The 24,932-nt window shown below is 51.5% G+C and overlaps 8 protein-coding genes across 8 annotated transcripts; 5 read left to right on the top strand and 3 right to left on the bottom strand.

Annotated features, from left to right (window-relative positions):
- Positions 1-1,343: 1,343 nt before the first annotated feature.
- EsH8_VI_000405 (amidohydrolase family protein) lies at positions 1,344-2,462 on the top strand (the record flags this gene model as incomplete). Its single annotated transcript, XM_083271658.1, has 3 exons — positions 1,344-1,372; positions 1,436-1,935; positions 1,993-2,462. The coding sequence occupies 3 exons, from the start codon at positions 1,344-1,346 to the stop codon at positions 2,460-2,462; spliced, it is 999 nt and encodes a 332-aa protein (XP_083126832.1).
- A 2,026-nt stretch (positions 2,463-4,488) lies between these two features.
- Positions 4,489-5,643, top strand: EsH8_VI_000404 (uncharacterized protein; the record flags this gene model as incomplete). The annotated part of the gene is made up of 1 exon (XM_083271657.1): positions 4,489-5,643. One exon carries the CDS (start codon positions 4,489-4,491, stop codon positions 5,641-5,643), a length of 1,155 nt encoding a protein of 384 aa, XP_083126831.1.
- A 569-nt stretch (positions 5,644-6,212) lies between these two features.
- EsH8_VI_000403 (uncharacterized protein) lies at positions 6,213-7,225 on the bottom strand (the record flags this gene model as incomplete). Its single annotated transcript, XM_083271656.1, has 5 exons — positions 6,213-6,230; positions 6,322-6,364; positions 6,422-6,566; positions 6,623-6,989; positions 7,055-7,225. 5 exons carry the CDS (start codon positions 7,223-7,225, stop codon positions 6,213-6,215), a joined length of 744 nt encoding a protein of 247 aa, XP_083126830.1.
- A 3,662-nt stretch (positions 7,226-10,887) lies between these two features.
- On the top strand, positions 10,888-11,238 carry EsH8_VI_000402 (uncharacterized protein; the record flags this gene model as incomplete). The annotated part of the gene is made up of 1 exon (XM_083271655.1): positions 10,888-11,238. The coding sequence occupies one exon, from the start codon at positions 10,888-10,890 to the stop codon at positions 11,236-11,238; it is 351 nt and encodes a 116-aa protein (XP_083126829.1).
- A 2,072-nt stretch (positions 11,239-13,310) lies between these two features.
- On the top strand, positions 13,311-13,991 carry EsH8_VI_000401 (uncharacterized protein; the record flags this gene model as incomplete). The annotated part of the gene is made up of 1 exon (XM_083271654.1): positions 13,311-13,991. One exon carries the CDS (start codon positions 13,311-13,313, stop codon positions 13,989-13,991), a length of 681 nt encoding a protein of 226 aa, XP_083126828.1.
- A 309-nt stretch (positions 13,992-14,300) lies between these two features.
- EsH8_VI_000400 (uncharacterized protein) lies at positions 14,301-19,094 on the bottom strand (the record flags this gene model as incomplete). The annotated part of the gene is made up of 6 exons (XM_083271653.1): positions 14,301-14,727; positions 14,790-15,019; positions 15,083-15,316; positions 15,372-16,322; positions 16,383-17,924; positions 18,042-19,094. 6 exons carry the CDS (start codon positions 19,092-19,094, stop codon positions 14,301-14,303), a joined length of 4,437 nt encoding a protein of 1,478 aa, XP_083126827.1.
- Positions 19,095-21,188: 2,094 nt separating this feature from the next.
- EsH8_VI_000399 (uncharacterized protein) lies at positions 21,189-22,244 on the top strand (the record flags this gene model as incomplete). The annotated part of the gene is made up of 3 exons (XM_083271652.1): positions 21,189-21,191; positions 21,258-21,698; positions 21,759-22,244. 3 exons carry the CDS (start codon positions 21,189-21,191, stop codon positions 22,242-22,244), a joined length of 930 nt encoding a protein of 309 aa, XP_083126826.1.
- Positions 22,245-22,515: 271 nt separating this feature from the next.
- Positions 22,516-24,896, bottom strand: EsH8_VI_000398 (asparagine synthetase B family protein; the record flags this gene model as incomplete). The annotated part of the gene is made up of 3 exons (XM_083271651.1): positions 22,516-23,672; positions 23,739-23,994; positions 24,048-24,896. The coding sequence occupies 3 exons, from the start codon at positions 24,894-24,896 to the stop codon at positions 22,516-22,518; spliced, it is 2,262 nt and encodes a 753-aa protein (XP_083126825.1).
- Between the last annotated feature and the right edge of the window lie 36 nt (positions 24,897-24,932).

Below are 24,932 nucleotides of genomic sequence, written 5' to 3'. Positions count from 1 at the left end.
TAAAGCTTCGCGACTCTAGCCATGAACGACAACATCTAAAGCCACAGAGCTGTAAATAACCTGGTTATCACAGGTTCCATCTCGTGTGATCACGAACACCAATATCATCAATATGGGATTCTGTGGTATTCGTGATTCCCAAATAGTGTAGTTACTTGTGAATATCAACATTGATATGGTGCAACACATTGATATAAAAACGTCGATAAGGCGTTAACATCCTGTCATATCTAACTATGCGGAGAGTCTACTAATTCCTGTTGGCGAAGACATCTTCCCAGAGTGAACATGAAAGAGGCATTATTATTTCAACATCTTGGGTAATTAAAGGCAATTAAAACGAGACCTAGTGTACCTGTTCATCTTCTAAATGTATTAAACATAACCGGTTTCGCACCTCCGCTTCCAGGAATTATAGGTACTTGCTTTGCAATACCGTTCACATCATTTGCAAAGATTATAGCCGAGTTCATGATATACTCTAGGTTGATCGACTGAGGATCGTAGCTACCATAGCTGCTGAAACCGACCTCTCCATCCACAGCTCTAGCGCTCAACGCATCGCTGTGCCGCGGCCGGACCCTCTATCCGGTCTCGGAAGCGGTCATATTCACAATTTGGGACTGCCTCTCGCACAAGAAATCCTTCATACTGTGCCTGCAGGGGAGCATTGTCTGCAAGCTGGATATTGCTTGTCGCACTCTAAGCAGGCACCTGATAGCGTCGCAATCTAGAAACGAGTTGCCTGCTCCTCTCATTTTGCTCCCTTCGCTGATACCCCTCGCAGGCCGCAAGGCATTGCCAGAAGCCCCGCCGATGGATTGGCCTTGGCCGAGTGGTAGTGCCCAGCACCCGGGGCGTTGTCGGGGTGGTGGGCCGGGGACAACCACCAGAGCTTCGGTCACGACGGGCGGGCTTTGCGCCTCTGTCTCAGCTGGCGTCCTCTTGTCTCGGTTGTGGAGCAGTATGAATCGCGTACAACTCGCCGAGGCCTATGTACGACAGTCTCAGTTAGTACAGGTGCGAGAGCTTGTGAGAAGATCTTGTGAGAAGATCTTGTGAGAGATCGGAGTTGAGCCGTCGGATCGATCCGAAGGACCGCTGGGTGGAGACTTTGCACGGGAAAATGCCGTCGACGCTGCGGCTTTACTCCGTGTGCCGCTGCAAATCGCGCGGAGCGCGTTCATTTTACCAGTCGAAAACCCAGTCGCTCGAGCGGGGGGATGCTGATTACGCGACAAAGTTGCGGCCCAAACTCTACTTTGTACAAGGACGCTGGTGGATGTCCTGCGGCATTGACAGACCGCCGTCTACGGACCATCAACGGTATCTCAGTTGATAAAATGGTACCTATCACGACACCTACAGAGTCGTAAGTGTTGACAAGATTGAGGGTCGGGTCTAAAGGCTTACTTTATCTCTCCAATCTCCCCAGAGACCACGAAGGCTCCATCCCCAGCGAGCCATGGCTACCTCTGACTACAGACTCCTGGGACACCCACGTCCATATTTTTGACTCTGCTGTTGGGCCCTATTCGCCCTCCAGGGCGTACACACCGGCCCAGGCCACACTGCAACAGCTTTTAGAGTTTAGCTCGGGCCTGACGCAGGAGCAGCCGCTCAAGATTGTCCTTGTCCAGCCATCACCATATGGTAGCGATAACACAGTTCTATTGCATTCGCTCAAACAGCTACACGAGGGAGGTAGACGGTCTGCCCGTGGTATTGCGGTCGTGGACATCGGCAGAACGAGCGACGAAGAACTTTGGTCGATGCATGAGCTGGGCATCCGTGGTCTGAGGATCAACAAGCAGGCGGACGGACGCAGCGCCGATCTGGACGCCCTCCGACAGGTTATCGTGGAGACCGCGTCCCGCATCAAGGGTCTTCCGAACTGGAAGATCCAGCTGTTCTGCGCGCCGTCAACATGGGATGGTAAGGCCGTTGGTTTGACATCCAAGATGAACCAAGTCGCTGAAACTTCATTGCCAGACCTGCACGCAACGATATCCAGTCTCCCGGTTGAGGTTATCGCCGACCACGTTGGCGGAATGAGGGCTTCGTCTAGACTACCTTCAAGTCTACAGGTCGGGACCGACGGTGTTGTTGACCCTACGAAGCAACCCGGCTTTGAGTCCATGGTCAAACTTGCGAAAGCCTCAAAGTTGATTATCAAGCTATCGGGGTTATATCGGCTTTCAAAAATGAAAGAATCCGGATATGACGACTTGGAGCCGATTATCACGAGCTTGGTGAAGACTGTTCCCGATCGCCTGATATGGGGCAGTGATTGGCCTCATACTGGCGAAGGAAAAGACCGGCTCGACCGAGACCTTGACAAAATTGAAGGCTTCCAAGATATAGATGATAGACAACTCCTTCGCAACCTTAGAAGATGGGTGGGAGATGAAGAGATGTGGGCAAGGATAATGGTGACAAATCCGCAAAGGTTCTATGAGTAGCTACTAGTCCTTCCTCCACGTCCAATCGCATCCCCAATGCTCAACGTTTATTGAATAGAATAACAAGCATGGCGAACTAACATTCAATAAAACAAAAAAAATTGGAAATATGCCATCCCTTCGAGTAATCTGGGTTTCGGCAATAGCTGAATCATCAGTCCCGCTTGGCTTCAAACTATTAACTAAAACGGGTTACTCCAGCAAATATGGCAACTAAACGCAGCTGCCGGGCCATTCAAATGACCGCGAGATCCTTAGGTGCCCCATAGTATCTACTGATGTGGCGGTGTATATCTTCAACGTGAACACTGAGGGAAGTGGCTGGGACGGCCCCCACACCCTGTAACGATCTAGAAGGTTATCTTTAACGTTGATTTTACATTATTAGGTGTGGCTAACGGTTTTACTAGAAAGCATGTTCTTTAATATGTGGGTTTCCAGTGCCGTAAGCTCAACTATCCCAGACAAGCTATGATCATGACATGCATACATTGGCATTCGAATATGAAATTGAACTCGGGAAGCTTTCTACTGCATCATGGGGGTTGAATTTCCTTTTTATTCAAGTGAAAATGCCACAATACTCATGAAGTTGGAATGCATATGATGCCACTTCAAAGTTTGCCAGAGAATCTTGCTTGGAAGCGTTACGCCTCTCAATTGCTGAAAGTGAATGTATAACTTAATCGGACTCGGGAAGTCCCCTATCTCCGGGTGTTTCTTCATTTACGTATCGGTGTCAAGCCGTCAAAGCCTAGGCCATGAATTGAGTTAACAAGCTTTAAGAACTACCGGTAGTCCGCGGATGGCGTGAGTGGCCCAAAGCTAAGGCCGATGTTAACTCCGCTGGCCTTCTCCACTGTTCGTCAGCAAATTGCGTGACCATAAGCAAGTCGCATGAAAAGTGTATTGATTTGATGCAATGAACTGCAAATCCGAATTCTTACTACCATATTTCTGCCTTCGAGTTCTAAGCGTCAATATAGAAATGAAATGTTGGCGGTGACATAGCACTGGCGGGAAAAACCAAGCTGTGGAAGCTGCATGCCACCATGGAAGTACGGCGTACGCTCGGTAGCAGTGCTAGCTTCAACCGATGATCTCGCTCCGTGTGAACTCAGACTTGAAGGCACAGGTGCTTTTGGAAGTAGCAAGTTATTTAACTGTCTTATCGCAGCTTTCGAAACAGACTGTCACCTACAGCCGTTAACCCCGATATGTCAACTTCAACCTCCTCATCGGGCACGGTTTCCCCCATTGTATTTGCGGAGTCCGCAACCTACCAGGATGAACCATGTTGCCGTTGTTTTCATGTTCTCGATTGTTTATTCTATATTTCTCTACAGACGAAGCTCGATGAGCCTGCCATTCACTTAACGTGTCAAGGCCTAACTCTGCGTCGGTCGAAGACACGGTACTGCAATAGTTCAAGCCCCATATTTAATGCCTGCAACTATTGATCCGCCGTTCCTCGGTATCATGTCAAAGGCTCTCAGCATCCAGGATTAAAACGTTGGATTCGGAATTTAGCAATCTCAATGATCTTCGATCGCTCGTTTCTGGGACTAGGATGGACCCGAAAGGGATCCACCCATATTCAGTGAGTGGGTCTTGGATTACGTCTGTAGTGTTCTACTGAATTCGTGGTCCGCCGAATCTGCGGACGAGCTACGTTTAGCATCCACACTGAGCTCGGATTCGGGTCTGCTATCCTGTTTGTTTGAACGTCACAGAGAAAGCACGGAGCACAGACGGCCCCAACTATGACAGTGCCATTCCGACCGCTCTTTGAAACCCTGCATGTGCACTCGGACTTTACTCTATACCCGGGCTCGCACAGTTCATCCCCACTGCCCGAGACCATTCCATGAGTTGCTTCAAATGGGTAAAGTTGGTATAAAAGGCAACGGGATAGAACACAATTTAGAGTCGGTCCTTCTGCCATCTCGACCAAAGTATTCTACCCAAATTACCATCTTCGGATTCCAACTCTTCCACCACTACCACAGAACAACCTCGCACCACAATGTCTGAAAGCATCTTCGCGCCGGCCCCTGAGCCCAAAACCGAGCTCGGTCGCTACCGCGTTCTGTCCACCACTGCCGGTGTCAGAGTCTCCCCACTCTGCCTGGGCGCCATGTCTATTGGCTCGGCGTGGTCCTCCTTTATGGGCTCAATGGAAAAGGAGCAGTCTTTCAAGCTCCTCGACGCCTTCGTCGATGCCGGTGGCAACTTCATCGATACCGCCAACAACTACCAAGAGGAAGAATCCGAGGAGATCCTCGGAGAATGGATGGAAGCTCGGGACAACCGCGACGTCATGTTCGTTGCGACCAAGTTCACCACCCAGTACCGCAAGGGAAAGCTTGGGCCCGGCAAGTGCGTCAACTACTCCGGAAACCACAAGAAGTCGCTCCACCTCTCGGTTCGGGACTCCCTCAAGAAGCTGCGGACAGACTACATCGACCTGCTCTACGTCCATTGGTGGGACTGGACCACCTCCATCGAGGAACTGATGGACTCCCTCCACATCCTTGTCGAGCAGGGTAAGGTCCTGTACCTCGGTATTTCTGACACACCCGCTTGGATTGTTTCCGCCGCGAACACCTACGCAAAGGCCCACGGCAAGACCCCCTTCTCCGTTTACCAGGGTCGCTGGAACGTCCTGATTCGCGACATGGAGCGGGACATCATCCCCATGGCCCGCCAATTTGGCATGGCCCTGTGCCCATGGGATGTCCTCGGAGGCGGCAAGTTGCAGTCCAAGAAGCAGATGGAGGAGCGCGAAAAGGCCGGCGAGGGTCTGCGCTCCATGTTCGGGGCGGGTCAGTCCGAGGAGCAGCAAAAGGCCAGTCAGGTTCTCGACGAAGTTGCAAAGGAGCATGGAACCGAGAGTGTTCAGCAGATTGCGCTGGCATATGTGATGCAAAAGGCCCGCTACGTCTTCCCTATTGTCGGCGGCCGCAAGGTCGAGCACTTGCAGGACAACATCAAGGCGTTGAGTATCCATCTTACGGAGGCCCAGATCAAGAAGATTGAAAGTTTCAAGGAGTTCGAAATTGGATTCCCTATGAACTTCATCCTCGACGATCCTAGGGAGGGTGGACCAACCGCACCCCTGGTCGCTGCTTCTGCTAAGATAGCCTGGCAGTCTCCTGGAAAGCCGATTGGACATGAGTAGATAGAAATGGCTGTACAAAGCAATGAATTTAAAGGTCACTTAATGTTAAAAGCTTCCACGATGTTGCGAGGAAATTAGTTCGAAACTGAGAGACGGCTGTATAGGCTTTTGGTTGCAAAAGGATCTATATCGTCACTGGATATCAATATGAAAACGTGTGTTTCTGGCCTGTCACGAAAAATACGAAATTCTCTAATGCGTAATATTTGCCTTTGGTCATCAAATCGCCATCTTATGTCTCACTATCTAGCTGAAATATTATTTCTGCCAAGTCTCTTTAGCCTCAGCTACAAGGGTCTTTTGAGAGTACTCAGAAGACCTAGACGATGAAGACGCCCCTGTAGTAGACATGGAGGCAGCAGAAGACACAATGGACATCTTTTCCTCCGATCGCTGTGACGCAGATTTCCCTGAAATCCTCTCCGACCTTCTGCCAGAATTCCGGACTCTCATTTTGATCGATTGAGGAAGATTTCGGGTTTTGATTGCCGTATTGCGGAAAAGAACCCGCAATACGGGAATGGTTGCCGCTATGATGGTAATCGCTGTTTCGGCAGCAGCCCAAACGGCTAACTGGGCTCCTCCATCTGGAGTAAATGTCAGTATATGGACACCAAGGTTTAAACACCACTGATTATCAAAATACTCACGAGAAAAGTCTCCCGTAGTGTCACTCACTGAGCGCATGTATGAGGCCTTCACAAACGCTGCTATTCCGGCCCTATACAGAGTTAGTTGAAGCCATCCATCAAACCTTGCGCATGAGCTCATGACTTACAACACTCCCATACTTAACGCCACCGAAACGCCAATCTTCTCCTTTTTACTCAATATGAGGCCAGACGACTGCTCTTCCGGTTGAGGCCGCATCAAGATCAGCCATGGAATGACGGCCAAAGCAAGATCTAAAAGACCAGAGTAGACTGTGAATAAAGTCAGCATATTACCAGGACTAAGAGGGAGAGGATTTGAGACTGACCACTGACGAAAACACTGAATGTCACAACCCACTTGAGGTCGTAGCAGGTGCCTTCTGAGAAAGGCTTCCATCTCCTTTCCAGGGGTTCACACCCAATCCAGAATAGCAATGCGGAGACTCCAAACAGGATATTCATGGATATGATGGCAAACCAGACGAACACCCTTTTCCAACCGTCACACATTCGTAAGAGAGATATGGCGAAGGCGGTCTTACTCCAAGCCTGCCCTACAATCGAGCAAGTGATGGAGGACAAGCCGACAAGTGCCAGGGTGGTTATATTATCGATGGTAATGGGGAATCCTGGACGGCCAAATCGGGATTTGATAATGAATTCGTTAAGACCGGCATCGGCTGCGAGAATGACCTACACATGTCTGTGTCAGTCCTGGCCCAGAAATAACTGCAGCGACTGTGCACGGTGAACCTTACCCAAGCGGCAACAAGAAGGCCATCCTCAAATCGGATTTTCGTGTAGGTATATGACATTTTGCAATATATCCTCAGTCCCAAAAAGAATGCTGACAGGACGACAAGAGCCCACAGAACCGTCTGGATTAACCTGGCCTCACTGTCGTCATCTCCGCTTGCGCTGACCGCCATCGCTGTCGTATCCATGTGGGATGTCGTCAAGTATGTCGTATTGATCGCTTCGGCCAGAGAGTTCAACTCCTGTGTCCGGCTTCTCGAACAGAGCTCACATGCTCGCGGGGGCACAACGGCCATCTTCGGCTTCCAAATGGGTCACCGGTTATTGAAGCAGTAGTGACGATCTCATGGCAGGGACGTCAAAGACATGTCCGATGATTGATTGACAGGACTTTATAAGATCGACTGAATGTTAAAGTAGCGCGCACCGACAACGAGAATTGACCAAGCACTTCGTTTGATGGGCAGGCGAGCGGCACCGTTTCATTAAGTATACAATACCATGGGGACAGTGGTGGACCTTGGCAGAGAACTGACAAGTATCTGCTAGGATGTCCATGGCTGATGAGGTCCGGTTCTGAACGGCTTCGTATTATGGCTCCCAGCAAACATGGCAGCGTCTGATCAAGACACAGTCTTGTTCACTGGGAAAAAGAACGAAGAAAAGGGCAAAGCGCAGACTAGTGTTTACAACTTCTGGAACGTTGAAGTTCCGTGCGCCGGCACTGTCCGTCCACATGGTAGATCCACAGGCTTAGCTCGAACAGGACGGCATCTCCCCTCGGCCTCCCGAGCATGAAGGCTGCATCATGTCAGAGAGAGAACTCTTTGACCTCCTTCGTCCCAACTTTCTGGAATCCTCAGGCACGAGCTTGAGAGCTCTTCTTCATTTCCACCTGACTGTACCGGATCCGCTTGCTGGCCTATCAGATGTGTCATTTGAGTTACCACCAATGTAACAGCTGTGTCGCGGCTGATGAGCGACCCCAGCATGCACGGGCGGCGTGACCAATCCGGCTCTTCTTTTGGGAGATTCACCTTTGGGAGATACTTGGTGCATCCGATCAGGGCCGGTCCAGATTTCTGCACTACAAAGCCGACGAGAAGCCGGTGCGCGCTTCGGCTTCCCCGCCCATTCATCGGGGACGTAGAATTCGGAGTCGTCTCTTATCCTTATTCGGATTGTCACAGTTCCGCTGCGCTACTTTCTCCCATCTTTACATCCAACGGTTTATCAGTCTCGCGGCAGTGGTGAAGTTGTGAAGAAACGGCACTAGGACGACTCGAAGTATAAGGCAGTGCTAGCTAGGAGAATCGCAGCCGTTCCGGTGCGGGAAGCTTGGCACTTTGAGGCTGTGGTCCCAGTACATCCCCTTACTGAGTCGTCGTATGATCCAACCATCAATTATAACACTTGGCCATTTTCAAGACGTGCAAAGAAGTATGCCAAACCACCAATCTAACTGTCACAAATGTACCCTCGAGCTGTCAGCACCATGGAACTTTCCCTGACCTGCCAAAATGCGGCGGGTGGCCGCCCATCTTTGCCTGGATGGATTGATCCAACTCATTCAAAGCGAGCTGAATGAGCTGTTCAAACTTTTTGAGAGTCGAGACGACGGCGGCCCTAGAAAAGGCTGCTCTTCGCTTGAAACTCTAAAGATTTATGTTGGTCCCTTTGTCCGACCACAGAGTTCTTCCGATACTTTCTTCTGTGCCACATCGGGAAGTCGTTGCGCCGGCCACGATGTGGCCCCATGAACACAGTGCGTATATTTGTCTTCGATGTTGTTCATTCTGTAGGTCTCTCGCATGTCCGGTCCTTTGAAATCATAAACGAATATGACGATGTCAACCAAACGTGCTAAGTTCCCAGGCAGCGGCTTTCAAGCGGCAGAAAACGTCAAGATACTGATCATGCTTTCGGCCCCGGGTGAGATTCGGGAAAAGAAAGACATGCCACCGTGTTGGCATGCTTCGCACGCTGATTCTAGGTGTTGCTGTCCACAGAGTATCGTCGCGTCTCATGGATCAGATATTAGTTATCCTCGAGATGTGAAAGATGCAGCATGTAGGAACCGAGCTTGACCTGGACCTTGCAAGTTTCTCTTGGCAGAGTATCCAAGTTTTCGGCAGTCACAATATAGCCAAAGGCGCGGTCATGCATGCTAGCTAGACAGGCCATCGGTGTTCTTGCGAATGCTCAAACCACTGGGTCTCCACTGATTAAGCATAATCTGACGAGCAGCTGTATCCTTGCAACCTCGGTGCATGTGATTGCGCACACACAAGATAGATTGACTGTACCTTGTTATTTGAGCTCGTCAGGGAAGGAAAGGCTAGCATTTTGCCCTTGGAGCAAACTGCAGGCTTTCAAATCATTGCAGCGCCACTTTCCCTCCCCCCCCCGTCGACGTTTCCATGGACATTGTACGAAGCAGAACCCCAGAGTTCCTGCAGTTCCATAGGGCTTTCCGAGTTTTTCGACAATTATGATATATAGTACTGTTTATCTAAATACCGGTGAGATGATATGTCTTAGAAGGTGCAGATGCAGGACGCCCCTTTTGCTAAAGTGAGGCTAAGGGGAAGAGGGTCATATGACGAACGAGCGCTGACCTAATGTTGTCGAACTAACCAACTTTGCTAATGCGTTCAAAGCTCTCCTAAAATGGAGAACGCAAAGCGGCACTTGTTGTCAACAGGGAGAATCAATACTACAGCAACCCAAGCGAGTGGCAACAAATTAAATAAAATACTCGCCCTCTCTGAAGATCGCATCTATCCCAGGTATCCTGGCACTGGGACCGTGTTAAGGTGTACATCTTGGCTCCCAGTAAGCCTTGCTTAGTACTCGGTATTCCCTATCTAAAACCAGGTTAAGATTGTGCGGGCTATTTTCGTCACCCGCCTGCCTTCACAGCTCTGGTATTATTGAGCTTTTAGCAATAAGGGGACTGACTCAGCCGATCTCATCCCAATACATCCTCATTTTCATTCCTTTCGGCGCTCACTTCTCTCCGCGGAGTAGATGGGGCTTGTGCATCGCCAAGTCCCCGGCAAATCCGCCGATGGGGATTGCGCAGCCGAGATAATATGCTTACGATAGCTAAAACACTCGACCAGATCTCTGGTCATCATCGGCAGCGGTGCAGCCGCATATCTTGGACCCAGGCCCGAGGCGACAGTAAGCACGCCCTTCATTCCACTCTGACCAGCTCTCGGGGTCATCGAGCGCAGGATTTCCCGCCCGAATAACTCTGCGCTGCGAATGGAGGGCTACCCTTCAACGGGAGCCTGGCAGAGTGTGAGGGCATCGTGAGACATGGGCGTGGCTAGCGCACCCCTCAAAGCTTGTACGCGGAAAACACGGCCTATCATCGCATTAGCCGGGCAAACGCATCGAGTCAGGCGGACCCCCAGCAATGTTGTTGGATTGCCACAAGCAAAGCTCCGATTCGCGGTTGGCTTGGACAAGAATGGGCTAGTGGGCCAGCTTGCCCGACGTCCCCAATTATGTGCAGACAATATTGGCCGGATATGTGAGAGGCGTGATCTGCACTGCCCTCAAAATTGTGTCTTAGCCACGCTGCCTGGACTGTTTAGCGAACTCTCGCATAACCTCAAATACTCAAATGTCCCCCCTCACCAGAGGCTTTCCTGGGGGATAAATCCAATCCCAACAGAAAGCCACTGCCAACAATTACAAAGGTTAGCAAGGCACAGCATCATCCGATTCATCTCCATTTCCAAATATTGGCTCCAAAATCTCTGACCAAAAGTCAGCAGCAACCTTAAACCATCCAACTCTAATCATCGATATCCTGAAAGCCGAAATGGGACTCTTCGGAAAGCCAAACGTTTACGAGGAAGCCATCTCGACCAAAAAGTCGCTGTACCAACGGTATCAGGAAAAGAAGTCGGGCCGCGACAAGGTCATCTCGGACGAGGATCTCGTGAAGTACACCGGCAAGACCAGAGACGAGATCAACGCGTGGGCGCAAGACCGTCCCGGTGTTGCGGGGAACCGAGCCGCGGGAACCCTGACGGCAGGCCCTGCCTCTGGCTTCGGTGGAGCGGCGACGGCGGGTGGATATGGTGGGTGGGGCACTGATGCTGGTTCCGAACCAAAGTATCCGCCACAGCCTAGGCGGAAGGAGGAGGATGTACTTGAGTCTCCAAAGTAGGTCATGATGGGTGTGAGGCAGGATACCAGTACATGCAAGCGGCGGTTGTGGGAAGCCCACCACCAGGACGGGGGCAGTTGAAACATTTGTCCATCCGGAATATTTCTTTTGTGTTGTCTGAGATGAAGCTTTTCTTTTTCCTCACCTCGTTCATTGATAATAGTAAGCTGGGTTGGCTCGTGGTTTATCATGAGGTGGGCTCAGCTATGAGTATGCTTGAACGAGATAATGCCGAGAACACAGATTGTAAAAAGATCTTGGAATGAAAGTTGGGTAATGGAGAAATGATGGGCAACCTGGCTTACGAGACTCTCCGCGAGTCCTCATTGTTTTCTGAGTTTGAGGTTGTCCACAAAAATATCTATACACACAAGTCAGCTTGCAAAATCAGTATCGTCTATTCTATTCAATCTATGTTATTTGTAAAAAATGAAACTGCACCCCGTGTGGATGACATTGTTTGTGCCTTTTTATTTATTCAAATGACTGCGTCCATCCTAGCCACCGTCAAAGGGCACCTCGAACAGGCAAAGTGTTCTAGTGATACGTACGCAATATAATCGTAGAAAACTGCAATACGGCCATGCAATGACAATGTTGCAGTTACCATGAAACTGATCGTTTCCTAGAGGATTCTCGTAGTGAATATTCCGAACTTTGAGTCGGTCTACACCACCGTTATGAGCTCAGAGTCTGTGGTGATTTGGCATCAATGGATATGGGAGGTCGGCCGGTGCCGTCATGAAGCCTGAAAAACGGCACAATGTGCAGAAACAAAGCCGATGATTTCCGCTGGTCCGTGTGTTTTAAGTCTTGAGCATAAATGCCAAATGTTGTAGAGCCCGTGGGAATAGCGGATGAACGAGACGCGAGAAGACTGATGTTGCAACAGCCTGGGCGGCATCAGATGTGAATTAAATGCCCAATTCGAAATTTGTTGAATGTGGCTGAAAGCCCGGTATAACCCAAGAATCTTAGCCGCCCAGTCGACGCCCACTCATGTTGTTTTCGTTCATCCGTGGTTTGCGACCGACCCCCCTCCTGGTGGTTCGACCCGCAAGCACAGACCATGCTGAGCGTCTAGGTTGAAGCTTTCTGAACACCGTTACACTAAATCGGGTTGTGAGAGCTAGATTGCCTCTTGGGCTCCTGGGACCTTGACCGGCGCGCGTTGGACGCGAAGATCATGCGAAGCGTTGTGGGGGAGCGTTTTGGCTAGTAATTCCAGCAAGCGGCCCTTCAACATTCATACTACCTAGAGGCGAGCACAAGTCTAGCCCGCCCGGCTCGTGTGAGAACAAAGCCTGCCATGAACTGTCAACTAAGCGTTAATTAGCGGCTTTGCGGCTGCGTTTCGTAGACCACTTTCATCAAACACCAAGAGTTGATATCCTTTTCAGTAAAAAAACCGACATCACGCCTGTTCTCCTGGCTCTTTCTCCATCGACTTTTGCCATCGTCACAATCCTCAGGGATTAACCTCCCCCCCTGGCCCATGGAAAGCTGACTCAGCGTTCTGGACTCTCAGCCGATCGCCGCAGAGTTGCATCCCGCAGCGCTGATGTCATTTTCGTCGAGTGCGGGGGCCCGCCGCCGTGGGCCTTTCCCCCAGTGATTTTTTTGGCAGCGTAGCAAGCCGTAAGGGCCCGTCACAGCAGCTCTCCTCCCCGCGCCCGCGGCGTGGCGGCAGCGAAACCCTGTTTCCCGCTGCGCTGTATGGCCCGCGACAATCTGACGTCACCCCCTGGTCGAGAAAGCAAGAATTTCAAGATTCGGCCGCCCAGGACTTTTGGGACGTCAACTGGGCGTAGAGGGACCGTGGGTGTGACTGGAGACATCATACGACATAGTTGCTCACATCTTTTCCTTGTTCAAACTCTCCATTTCAAGTCCTTAAGCCCCCCCATGCCATACAACTCTGTTACTATCTTGACCACCCTACCTACGCACCCAACTCCCAGCGGCAACGGCGAAAAACAAAACGTGACGAACATTCCAAAGCATATCAGCAAGCCCATCAGCCAACGACAAAGAAGAGAATACATATATAAAAAGACCAAATAATAGAAACGATGCCTTCCGTACTAGGCCTCACCACCGACCCCTCCCCGCACGGCCCGGGCGCCGAGCAACGCCAGAAGAAGAAGAAGCCTCAGCTCCAGGGCGAGGACACCAGCAACAAGCAGCTGGCCCAGCGCGAGAAGAGCAGCAACGGCGAGCGCAAGGCCTCGTCGTCCCAGTCGCCCGAAAAGAAGAAGAAGAAGCAGAGGAAGGAGAAGAAGGAGGAGCCCAAGCCGAACCGCTACGAGTCCGACGACGACGAGTCCGAGGAGGAGGGGCCCCTCAACACCATCAAGAAGCGCAACCACGCAAAGGCCATCGAGATGGAGACGCTCCTATGGGGCGCCATCTGCCACAAGCCCAAGAGCGCGCTAAAGTACATTGGCAAGGGCGCCGTCATGTGCAACCCCCTCATCTTTGACGACGCAAAGGTCTACTCTGAGCGCTCCGAGCCAACCCTCAAGGAGATGCTCAAGGAGCACTGCGACCCGCCCCTGAGCTTCAAGATGCACAAGCCCCACGTCGTCGAGATCGGGCTCATGTCCATGGCCATCTGCTGCGACATTACGGTTTTCCGGCAAGCCGAAGACGGCTCGCTCGAGCCCGAGGAGTGCACCGTCTCGTCTAGTTACAGACAGTGCGCCAGCGGAGACTGGGAGATGACGAGCTCCATGGCGGGGTGGCAGGATTAGACGGGAGGGAGCTTGCGAATTGGAGTTTTCTGTTAAATTTCCTTGTATTATGTCATGTCTGTATATGGCGTCGATGTTTTCACGAGTTACCTGCGATGTAATGTACCACGGCCTGCATGAATTGATTATCTGCATTATTCACTTTCGATCATTGTTTCGTATTAGCCATGACCCTTTGAGCGGTGGTAATGGAATCTCCTCCTGGTACTTCAACGTACAATAGGCGAATCGCATGCTCCGTCATGTTGGAATTACTTTCCTCTTCCGCCCAAATCAGCGCCTTGTATATCCATTCCCATTATTTTGGGTCTAAGCATTGCGGGACCCACGCTTCTTGAAGTCGTTCTTGGGAACTCGCACAACCCAGTACAAACACGCCGCCGCCAAGACATTGAAAATGCAAAACGCCCAAATGAACCCAAAGTCGCGCCAGCGGTTGCCGAAACTCATGTTCATGCTCGACAAAAACGCGTTGGTATCGGCCATGCCGCAGTACTGACAAGTACTCGAGTTGCCGTCGACCAGATACCCGCCCTTGTTGCGGATATATTCGGCCATGTAGTCGTTGCATGCGGTATTGCTGGGGGCACGGAACTCGAGTAGCTCGGCGGAGCTACAGATAACCGGTGCGTTGGCTAGACTCACGCTGAGGAATCCTTCAACAACGTAGGTGAAGGGGTTGACGCGATACATGAAGATCCAGAAACCAGGGAGGTCGTTCGGTCCTGCCAAAACACTGTTTGCAAGGTCAGCTCGTGGACTCGATGGTTTGCAGGCACCTAGAGGGGTTAAACCTACCCGCAGAATGCAAACATCAAAATGAACAGCAAGTTGAGGATCCCGCCCGCGACCTCGGCACTACCAAGCCCGGCAATGATAAGGTGCGCGAAGGTGCTGGAAAACAGGAAAAAGACCCAGCAGATGAGGAACAATGTGATGCCACGAGAGTGAACAGCATTAGTCCATTCGGCGTTTCGGTCAAGTCTCATGGGGTAGAACCAAAACAAGAACGAGAAAATAGCCATGAGCTAGCCACTGCATGTTAGACCTCCGGTTTTGGGGGCTTGTTGGGCTTGTTGGGTCGCACTTACGGAATTCCAAAACATCTCTACAATGACGTTGGCACCGATGAAGGCCTTCCAAGAGTAAGACTTGGCGGGGCGTTCCCGGGCTTCATACATCGTTCGCTGTGTCACGAACACTGGCATGATTTGCTGCACCATCTGGCTGAAAATGAAGAGGAAAATATAGACTCCGAACATCTGGTTCCGCAGGCCACGCTGGGTGTTCTCGCCGCCCAAGAGCGTCAATCCTATGAAAAGCGCCTAGAAGCATGACTGGTCAGCAATCCATTTCATTAATTGACGTGTTTGAACTTACCGAGCCAAATGTCAAAACCGACTTCGAAAAGACGTATGACGGGCTGCGCCAATACTGCTGGAAGACTCTCTTCGTGACTTCGACTATTTGAATCCGAAAGTCTGCGGCGAACTCTGCATACGCAGAAGGGTCATGGCCTTCGGATGTCGTGTGGACCCCCTTTTCGTTGCTGAGCTCCGACAGCCTCGCAAGTTCGTTCTGAACAGCCTGGTATTCCCGGCTCTCACGCCATATAGACGGCCAATCGATCTCACTGTGGGCTTTCGGAGCTGCCCCAATGACCTCGAGCATGTACTCGGCAGGGTTGGAGCCTGTTTGATATGCTGGTGCGCCTTGTCGACTTAGGTATTCAAGAAGAATATGGGAGTTCTTGCCAATATCACCAAAGTAGACTGTCCGTCCGCCCCTTGCAAGCAGAAGCAATCGGTCGAACCTCTGAAAAAGCGATGCAGATGGTTGATGAATGGTGCAAAGAATAGCTTGGCCACTCTTCGTCAGCTTCTCCATCAGGTCGCAAATGGACCATGAAGTTTGACTGTCTAGGCCGGAGGTGGGTTCATCAAGGAAGAGGAGTAATTGGGGTCTGGCAACAAGCTCGACACCTATAGTCAGGCGCTTTCGTTGCTCGACATTTAATCCCTCGCCCAAGTCTCCGATAATAGCATCGGCATACTCCTGCATACCGAGAAGTTCGATGACGTTATCAACGTAAGCCAGTTTCTCCTCTCGGGTGTATCGTCGTGGCTGGCGTAAAAGAGCGCTGAAGTTCAAAGCCTCTCTGACCGTCGCCGTTTGGAGGTGAAGGTCTTGTTGCGTCACGTATCCGGTCTTGCGCTGAAATGAGGAGTCCCGAAGTTGACCATCAACAAGCATCTGGCCGCTGACAACCCCCATTGTGACGCGACTGGCTAGAACGTCTAAGAGACTTGTCTTGCCGGCTCCAGAAACACCCTAAGGAGTCTCAGGTCAGCAAATATGCAATCAGTGACCAATGCCAGAGCTGGCACTCACCATTAGTGCTGTCAAGGTTCCTGGCTTCACCCATCCGTCTACATGATCGAGAATCCTGCGAGTGTCTCCTTTGACATGCACGTCATAACAAACATCCTTCCAATGAAAGACAGAAGTTTGCTTCGCAAGGTCAGAGTTCTCGCTGTCGTCGGACTCTCGAACTGCCATATGCGGCTGATCATCCTTCAAGTTCTCAATGTCGCCGGGGCCTTTCTTGGTATTCTTCAATGCCTGGCGCTTGAAAAGGAGGACTTCACCCTTGGACCGTTCAGAAGACACCAACTCAACAGCGACGAGATAAAGAGCCATGAAAAAAACTGTGATGGCCACCAAGATGCCGAAGTTTCGCCAGCGATGGCTACCGTGAAAGCTGTAAACCACACGGAGGTGATCCTCACCGCTGACAAAGTCGACGCCCGAGATTGCTCCTTCAATGTTACACACACGCTCATCCGGTCGAATTGACGACGAATCGTATAAGAAACCGCCAGGTACGAACTCTGTGCAGCTAAAATTGCGTCCAACGAACTCGTTTAGTGCAAGGCTCTCCTGGGCGTAAAACACGGGGTTGATCCAGCGCAGCCAGCCGATCCAGTCGCTCAGGTCTGCTTGGGGGATGGCGAATCCACTAAAAAGCATCAATGCTAAAAGAATGATGGCCGAAGGTGCCAGCGCTTGAGAAGTCGTCTTAGTGACCGAACCGAGGAAGCGAAATATCATCGACATGGAGACAGTGATTGTGAAAGAAAGAAGAAGGAAGAAGAAGAACGGGCCAGCGGATTCGCGGCGCAGATTAGTCATGAAGTAGATGGGAACGTTGATAAATAAAGCGTTGACGAGCTTGTAGGGAAGATCGACGAGCATTGCAGCGACTGCTTCGGCGCTCGGATGATACAGGGCGTACCGAGCATGCTTCTCAATGATCTTCCGCTTGCCGTAGAGAGTGAGAATTTCCAAGATACTACCCATGGCGTTGATCAAGATGGTGTAGAAAATCAGGAGGTTCCTGTTGTAGAGACTGGAAGATGTTGGGGCCAGATTGTAGAAAATGCTCGAGATGATGAGAGATTCAAAGAAGTTTGTTGTCAACATTGTGATGGTCATCCACGGCTCGCTAATTAAAAGCTTGAAGCTGCGCCAAAGATTCAGGCTGACTTGCTGCAGAAAAGACAACGTGTAGGGAGACGACGATCTCTGACGCTTGGATTGATGAGCTCTTCGGGTTGCCAAAAACTGTTTGTGGGTGTCGCCGCCGATAGGGAATTGTCGCTCAAAATCGTTGATGTCGTTCATGAGAAGCTGTCGGTTTAGGCTGTCCTTCCAAGCCTGGGCAAACTCATCAGGACTTCTGGGGGGTGGCTTGCCCTTCCACTCAGGATTAATCACTCTTTCCGAAGAGCTTGTCATCGAAGTCAAGAAGTCGGCGGTTGTCTTTTGCTCAGGGCACTGGAAACCAAGACCCTCAAAATACGCTTTTGCGTCGGTTGACTTTCCAAAGAAGATCTGGCGTCCTTCGTAGAGAACTATGACCTTGTCGAAGAGCTGTTAACTGGTCAGCAAGCGAACTGGGAGATTATGTCTCAACAAGGGAAATGAAATCCGAGAAGAAAGCAGGGCGGTGGTTAAGACAGGCATTGATGAGATTGAGTAATCACTTACATCATATGCTTCCTGCGGGGCCTGGTAAATAGCAACAGAGGAACTGCAACCAAAAATATCGGCCTGCATACGAAGAGTGCGGCAGAACTCTATGGCGTTTGCAGAGTCGAGACCTCGTGTGCTGTTATCCCAGCATTGAAGGGGTGAGTAGCTCAGCACAGCCTCGGCAATACTGACGCGTTTCCTCTCTCCCCCGCTCACGCCGCGCACGAAATCGTCCCCGACCCGTGTGTTCTTCGTATGAGAGATGCCAAGGAGCGCCATGACAACGTCACGGAGATGTTCGGCATACTGATGCTTCGAGATGCCTTCTGGAAGATGCATGTTCTGGGGGCATCTTGCTCTGGCGGCAAAGTAAAGGGTCTCGCCTACGGTGAGATAGGGGAAGTGATGGTCGAACTCTGCCGTATAAATAGCTTCGCCCTTGAAGGTTGTCTGCATCTCCTTTGGCGAAATCCCTTGGTAGTTGAGTGCTGCACTTTCGGCTAGGTAGAAACCATGCGTTTCGCCCGCAATGGTCTTCAGCAGGGTTGTACATCCAGAGCCTGGAGGGCCGAGAACGGCAAGCATCTCGCCGCTTTGAATGACACCATCCAGGCCGTGCAGAATATCGATGCGCTGCTGCTTCTTCGAAGGCAGGAGCCAAGACATCATCGCCGCTGCCCCCAGAAAGAAGTTTCCGACAGTCTTCTGATAGTCCATGGTAGTACCTAGGCCATAGACTTGCAAGTCCCTAAAAGCTAGGCCGGCCGTGTTGGGGGCGTTGCCCAGGAGTGCCCGAGTTTGAAGTCGGTAGAAAGCTGCAGCCCATTTTCGAGCGTCGAAGTCTGGGTTGTTGGGGTCGAGGGTCTTTTCAGAAGGTTCAGGAAATAGACAATGACCACCGCCATGTGATAATGAGGTCAAGCGTCTCGCCAAATCATGGACTTCGTCTTCTGCATCTTCTTCAGCACCAGACGACAAGGAGTGGTTCGTGTCGCTGTCGAGAGCGGATTGGCGAGACTCTTGCTCAGCTGCGGCAGCATCATGGTCCAGGAATATGGGTGCCGGCATTTTGGTGATGTTGGCTCAATGGAAGAGCACCAGGCTCTTTAGAGGGACGAACATGATTGAATACTTATATATCGTGGGGTTCCCGCCCTAGTTTTGGTGTCTTGAGGGAAGCAGAAGCGTCCATGTTTGACTCTTGCACAGCGGTGGAGAATCTCCATTTCGCCATTTCGGAAAGTGCGAAACGCCCCTTCTGTCGCCGCTCCGGCGGTGTTTCCGGCTCAGAGAGGTAGGGAGCGTCGCAGTGGGAAGGAGGAAGGAAGCTAGGCGCCGCACTTTCGGAAAGTGCGAAGTGCCGGACGAGTGGATCGCCGCCAACCGCGGCGGGGCGGCTACCGTTGCTGTTCAATTAAAATCCAGCAGCCCGTGACGCCGAGACGCGATGAATGCTGCTTTAGGTCCCGATTGGGAAATGGCCCATCTGGCTGGTGGATGAGCTAAGCTTGCGGTAGCGACTCGCCGGCCAGTCTACGTGCAGAAAATAGAAAATAAAAATAAAATAAAAAGGTTTGGGGTTGCAGGCCATTTCCAAATAAAACAGACTTCCTATTCGCCAACCCAACAGGGAATCTGTGGGGAAGGAAGCTCATCTGTGCCCGCCGCCGTAAACCTCCAGACACCGAGCGACATTCGTCCAACTCTTTGTCGGTTTGTTATTTTGTCATCCAGTACAACCCAATTCTACATAACTTCCAAATTTCCACACCCGCCAGCCAGTCAGATTGAGTGAGAGGCCCCGGAGTCTCAGGGACTCTTTCACCGCCCTGCGATTCGTTGCGCGCTTGTGAGCTTTAATTAAGCCTGCTTAGATATCAACCTGCACCGACACCGCTGCCGTCCTCTTTATGGGCGAGCGGTCATGGATCGGCAAGGGTTCGTGGTAGTAAACGGTCTCTCGGTGAGTCCGCCTGCACTTTCCTCCATGAATGATCTGCAACCTTGTGCATTGTGGTCCTTGTCCTACATAGTCTCATGGTGGATTCTTCCAAACCTAGTCGTTCTTGGTTAACACTTTGTTCGGCCTCTTAGTGTACGAATTGCCGTCGCAAAAAGGTGCGGTTTTCTCGACTTATGCCCCCCATTTCATAGCATCCGCTGACTCATCGTCAATTCTCTCTAGATACGGTGCACTCGTGCCACACCTGCATGTGGACGTTGCAGCAGTAACGGCCTCACGTGCCAGTATCCTGATCGCAGACCCAGAAGAACCGGCCGGAGGGACCCAGATGGTAACAGGTTTGTCTATGTTGATCACTTAACTTTCTCTCAGTGATACTAACCGGGCCGGATTGGCGGTATCACAGCACTGATGGAGGCAAGTTATCTTTGATACTGGACCGACTGCAGCGCATTGAGAACAGATATATCTCCGATACTTCGTCACCAGCCTCCAATTCTGGACCACAACGTCATTCCATTGATGAAAGTGCTACACCGAAGGTACCAGGATCACCCACAACTCAAGATGGCATCGAGGCTTCCGCTGCAACCCCCGCGCCATGCTCGGCATCGGTACCCATACTATCCGCCAATGATAGCGCCATCTTGCTGGAAATGAGGCCAAATACGTTTGATGCTACAGTTTCTCAACGCCCTCCCGTTGATGTAGCCTCCACACTCAGCGACACTTTCGACCGTGTCCGGGATCAAAGATTGCGACGGACCGTGGGGATCAATGCCATCACGACAGAGGGTGTTCACATTTCCCCTGAGCTAGCGAGAACCTGGATTCACAGTAAGCGACGCTACCCCATCGACTTTAGTCTTTAAAAATGAACTGTATTTCGTTCGATGCTGACTCTGATTTTCGATTACTTCACTTATACGCCAACAGAAACATTTCTGAGTCTCGTTGACAGAAAAATGATCGAAATGATGCCAGACATGCTCTCGATGGGGCACGTCACTCTCGATCCCTGCATTATAATCATTTACTACGTTATTCTCTGGCGGGGATGTTATGTCCTGAATACAAGGTCATTTGATAGTCCCGACAGGAAATATTCCAGGCAGTTATACTTGTGCTGCCTGCGCGCGATCCCGAGCTGGCAAAAGGAGGCGACCGGTTCCATCACGGACTTTATCGCCGCAATATTCATGGTATGTCCACCCAGTTCATCTCCAGGTCGAGAGAATGATGGGGCTGACTTGCATTGGCGGTTCCAGACTGGAGTTGCTACGGAATGTTTTGACTTTGAGATGAGTCTGCAAATGCACAAACTCGCTTGCGAATATGCCAAAGGTCTCCAGATGCACAGTCTTGACGGCGGCGACTATTTTGAAACTATAAGAACCGATGATGACCGCAAGGGCATGTGGGAGCTAATACAGACAGATCTGTTCTATCATCTCATTTATAATAAGCCGGCTACTCTGTATCCGAGCCTCGATGCGTGGCAGGTAAACTTGCCTTGGGTATCACTCGACTCGCCCCCAGACAATGGTGCTCAGACAGCAACTGTCTCATTTCTATTTCGCAGCCGACTCACTTTTGTTCTCATACATTTCTTCCAGATTATAGAGAAGCTTGGAAACGAATCAGAGGCGTTGAAGGCGATTGAGCCTCTTTGCCACGAAGTAGAGGTTTTGTTCGAAGACTGGGGAATTGTCTGTCTCCACCATTCGATTCCAACAACTGTTCCGAGCCGCTTGCTAATGCCATTACAGGAAGACTGGATTCAGCGCTCCGTCCACGACCAAATGGACCTGTGGATTCTTGCGGCAATTGTCATGGCCGGCAACACCAGCATCATCTTCATGCTTCGCAAGGCGACGCTCCTCAACTCCAACTCGCCCAACCCCACCACCTCCGACGTCAATATCCCAAAAACAGACTTTGCGACAAGAGCATCGCGTCGAATCCTCGACTTTATGTACCGAATGCTACGTATTTGGAGATTCCCCGCCGCTGAAACGATATCCTATGTGCTGGGTGCTTATCGTGCACACATTGCCTATGCGCATGTGGCCAGCAACGTTATCAACTCGCCCACACCCGGCGAAATGGCTGAAGATCTGGATCTGCTGGATCGCGTCGCACTAGTGATTGGGGCTGCGGCGGAAGAAGAGAGCGATTTTGTGCCTCTGGCGCGAGCGATGAAGAGAATAAACGCAGAAGTCAGAGAACAGGTGAATAGGGCCCGAGATGGGTAGAAGTATTCGGGTTTAGTGCCAGTCCCGGGGTCGAGGTTACCGTCGCTTTATCTATTGTAGAAAAATTCTGCATTTACATTACCTGCCGAGTTCACATAATGGCCAAGTGCCTCGAGGAATGATTCCGTAATATATCTTCTGCCCCCCAACTCCCCCCTTAACTTAATGTCATTTTTCTCTTAACCTCGGCCACAATTGATTTAAAAACTTTATAATTGTGGAAAAGAGATGGAGCTTTAAACGACATTTTCTAGCAACTCCTCACCTGGCTTCAAGCCCAATCCTCTACTGACGCCCTCTTGACGTTGAATCTCTGCGCCAGAGTCACCCAAGCGCCGACATAGCAGAGGGTTCGGAATGACCTCGCATCGCCAGCATCGCCGAACGCTCGCTCGAGGGCGTCCTCCACGACCGCGTAGTTTACAAAACCGAGACCGTCTACCGCCTCGCGGCTCAGAAGGCCAAGGAACATGCGGTGCAGGGGCCCATCCCGCGGCCACCTCGTCGGCGCCAGAAACGGGTGCTTCTTGCGCAAGTAAAGCTCGTCGGTGATGTACGGGCGTGCTGCCTCGCGCAAGATCCACTTCTCGGTGAGGGAGCGCAGGGCCGAACCGGCACTTTTCCAGAGCACGTCGTCCTCGCCGCCACCCTCTCCTGTGCCGTTCTCTTCCGGTAGCGCGTAGGCGAGTTTGACGCTGGGGGGAAGTGCGTTGACGTACTCGGTTAGGTGATGGTCGAGGAAGGGCGTTCGTGCCTCAACACTGTGTGCCATCTCGGTACGGTCGCCGAGGCAGGACAGGAGAACGTTGGCGAGGGAGCTCTTGTTCCACATGTACTGGGCGGTATGGAGCGGGTGCCAGCGCTCTCGCATCTTGTCCCGGACGTCAGCCGAGTGCGCCGCCATGACTGTCTGCCGGCAGTCAAGGCTACTTCCGCTGTACTGTCCATGAACCCACGGAGAAAAAAGCCCCACTGACGGGTGCCAGGAGAGGAGGTTCTGAGGCATGGTGTTGCCGTTGACGTCGGCCAGAAGGCTGCCGTCCGGTGCGCCTTCGTACACATCGGCGCCTATGGCACGCCAGATGGCGTTCATTTCGGCTCCGGCAGCCTGCTGCATCCCTCTTCTCAGCTCGTGATTTTTGGCTAGAAGAGAGTCTGGCTGCGAAAGGTCTGGCTCGCGGAGGAACTCGCACGGGAAATAGGGGTATCCGGCGAAGTGCTCGTCGGACCCTTCCCCGGTGAGCACAACCTTGACCCCGTGCTCGCGAGGCAAGGTGGAGAGGGCGAACTTTGCGACGCTGTTGAGGTCGAAATGGTGGTGTTCGCAGTGGAACGCCGTGTCGGCGAAGTCGTTGGCGAGGGACTCCTCCGTGACGTCCTTTTTGATCGTCTCGACCCCCAGCCATTTCGCAGTGCGATCAGCGATGCCTGTTATAATTTCACATCAGTCAACAAAGTCCTGTAGGTTTTTTTATGCGAAATAAGGGTTCTCACTGGACTCGTCGTAGCCAGACTCCTGCGGAAACCGCACACTGAAGCAGGCGACCCTCGTTGCGGCTTGATTGCCAATCTTTACATGATTCTTCCTGGCCAGCTCTGTAACAATGCCCGCCACGGCAGAGGAATCAATACCTCCTGAGAGGTAGATGCCAACGGGGACATCAGCGCGGAGCCTGAGGCGGATTGATTCGACGAGACGCTCGCGCACTCCAAGCACCATCTCGTCAATGGTGCGAGTCTCGACCTTGGTCTACGTTTTGTCAGCATTAGACTCAAAGAAAACAATATAATTCTTATCCTTACCTTGTCCTCGTATTCAGCATCCCAATACTTATGCATCTCAATGCCGTGCTCTTCAGTCACCTCCATCCAATGTCCTGGAAGGATCTTCTTCACACCCTTGAAAATAGTCCGATCATCCATCATCCATCCGCCGTCAATCATTGCCTGGACGTCCCATTCAGGCTTCCAGCCCATGGCCAGAAACGCCTTGCTCTCGGCCGCCAGGAGGAGCCTGCCCTCGGCCTTGGTCCAAACCAGAGGCTTGATGCCGAATCTGTCGCGACAGGCGATGATCCGCTTGCTTCCTGGCCGGCTGTCGTAGAGAACAAAGGCGAATTCGCCGCGCAGATGCTCGAAGAAGGCAGGCGCACCATGAATTTTGTATAGTGCCAAGACAAGCTCACTATCGCTCTCACCCTGGAAGCGGTAGTTGTGCTCAGCTGCGCAAAGCTTTCGCAGCCGGTCATGGTCGTATATCTCGCCGTTGACGACGGCATGGATCTGCCCGTCGTCGCTAGTAAGGGGCTGCGATCCGCTAGGCGAGAGGTCGTTGATGGACAGGCGACAGTGACCGAGGCCTACACAGTCGTCATCACTGACCCAGATACCGGACTCGTCGGGTCCACGATGGTTGATAATCTCAACCGAAGCGCGGAGTTGTTTCTGAATCTTTTCGAATGTTGTGGTTTTAGTGTGTCCATTAAGGTGTCCATTCACATATCCATTGACGTGTCCATTGACATTTCCATTGGCATACCCGTTGGTATGCCCATTAACATGGCCGTTAGTGTGCCCGTTAGTGTGCCCGTTGCTGCGCCCGTTGGCAAGAGCAACCCGAGGAAGGGCAATGCTTGCTGTAATACCACACATTGCATGTGTTTCCTTATGTAGTAGCGGTATGGTTAA

The sequence above is a fragment of the Colletotrichum jinshuiense genome, chromosome 6 (assembly GCF_051148585.1).
Source record: "Colletotrichum jinshuiense chromosome 6, complete sequence".
NCBI lineage: Eukaryota > Fungi > Ascomycota > Sordariomycetes > Glomerellales > Glomerellaceae > Colletotrichum > Colletotrichum jinshuiense.
This window is presented reverse-complemented; position numbering and strand designations above follow the sequence as displayed.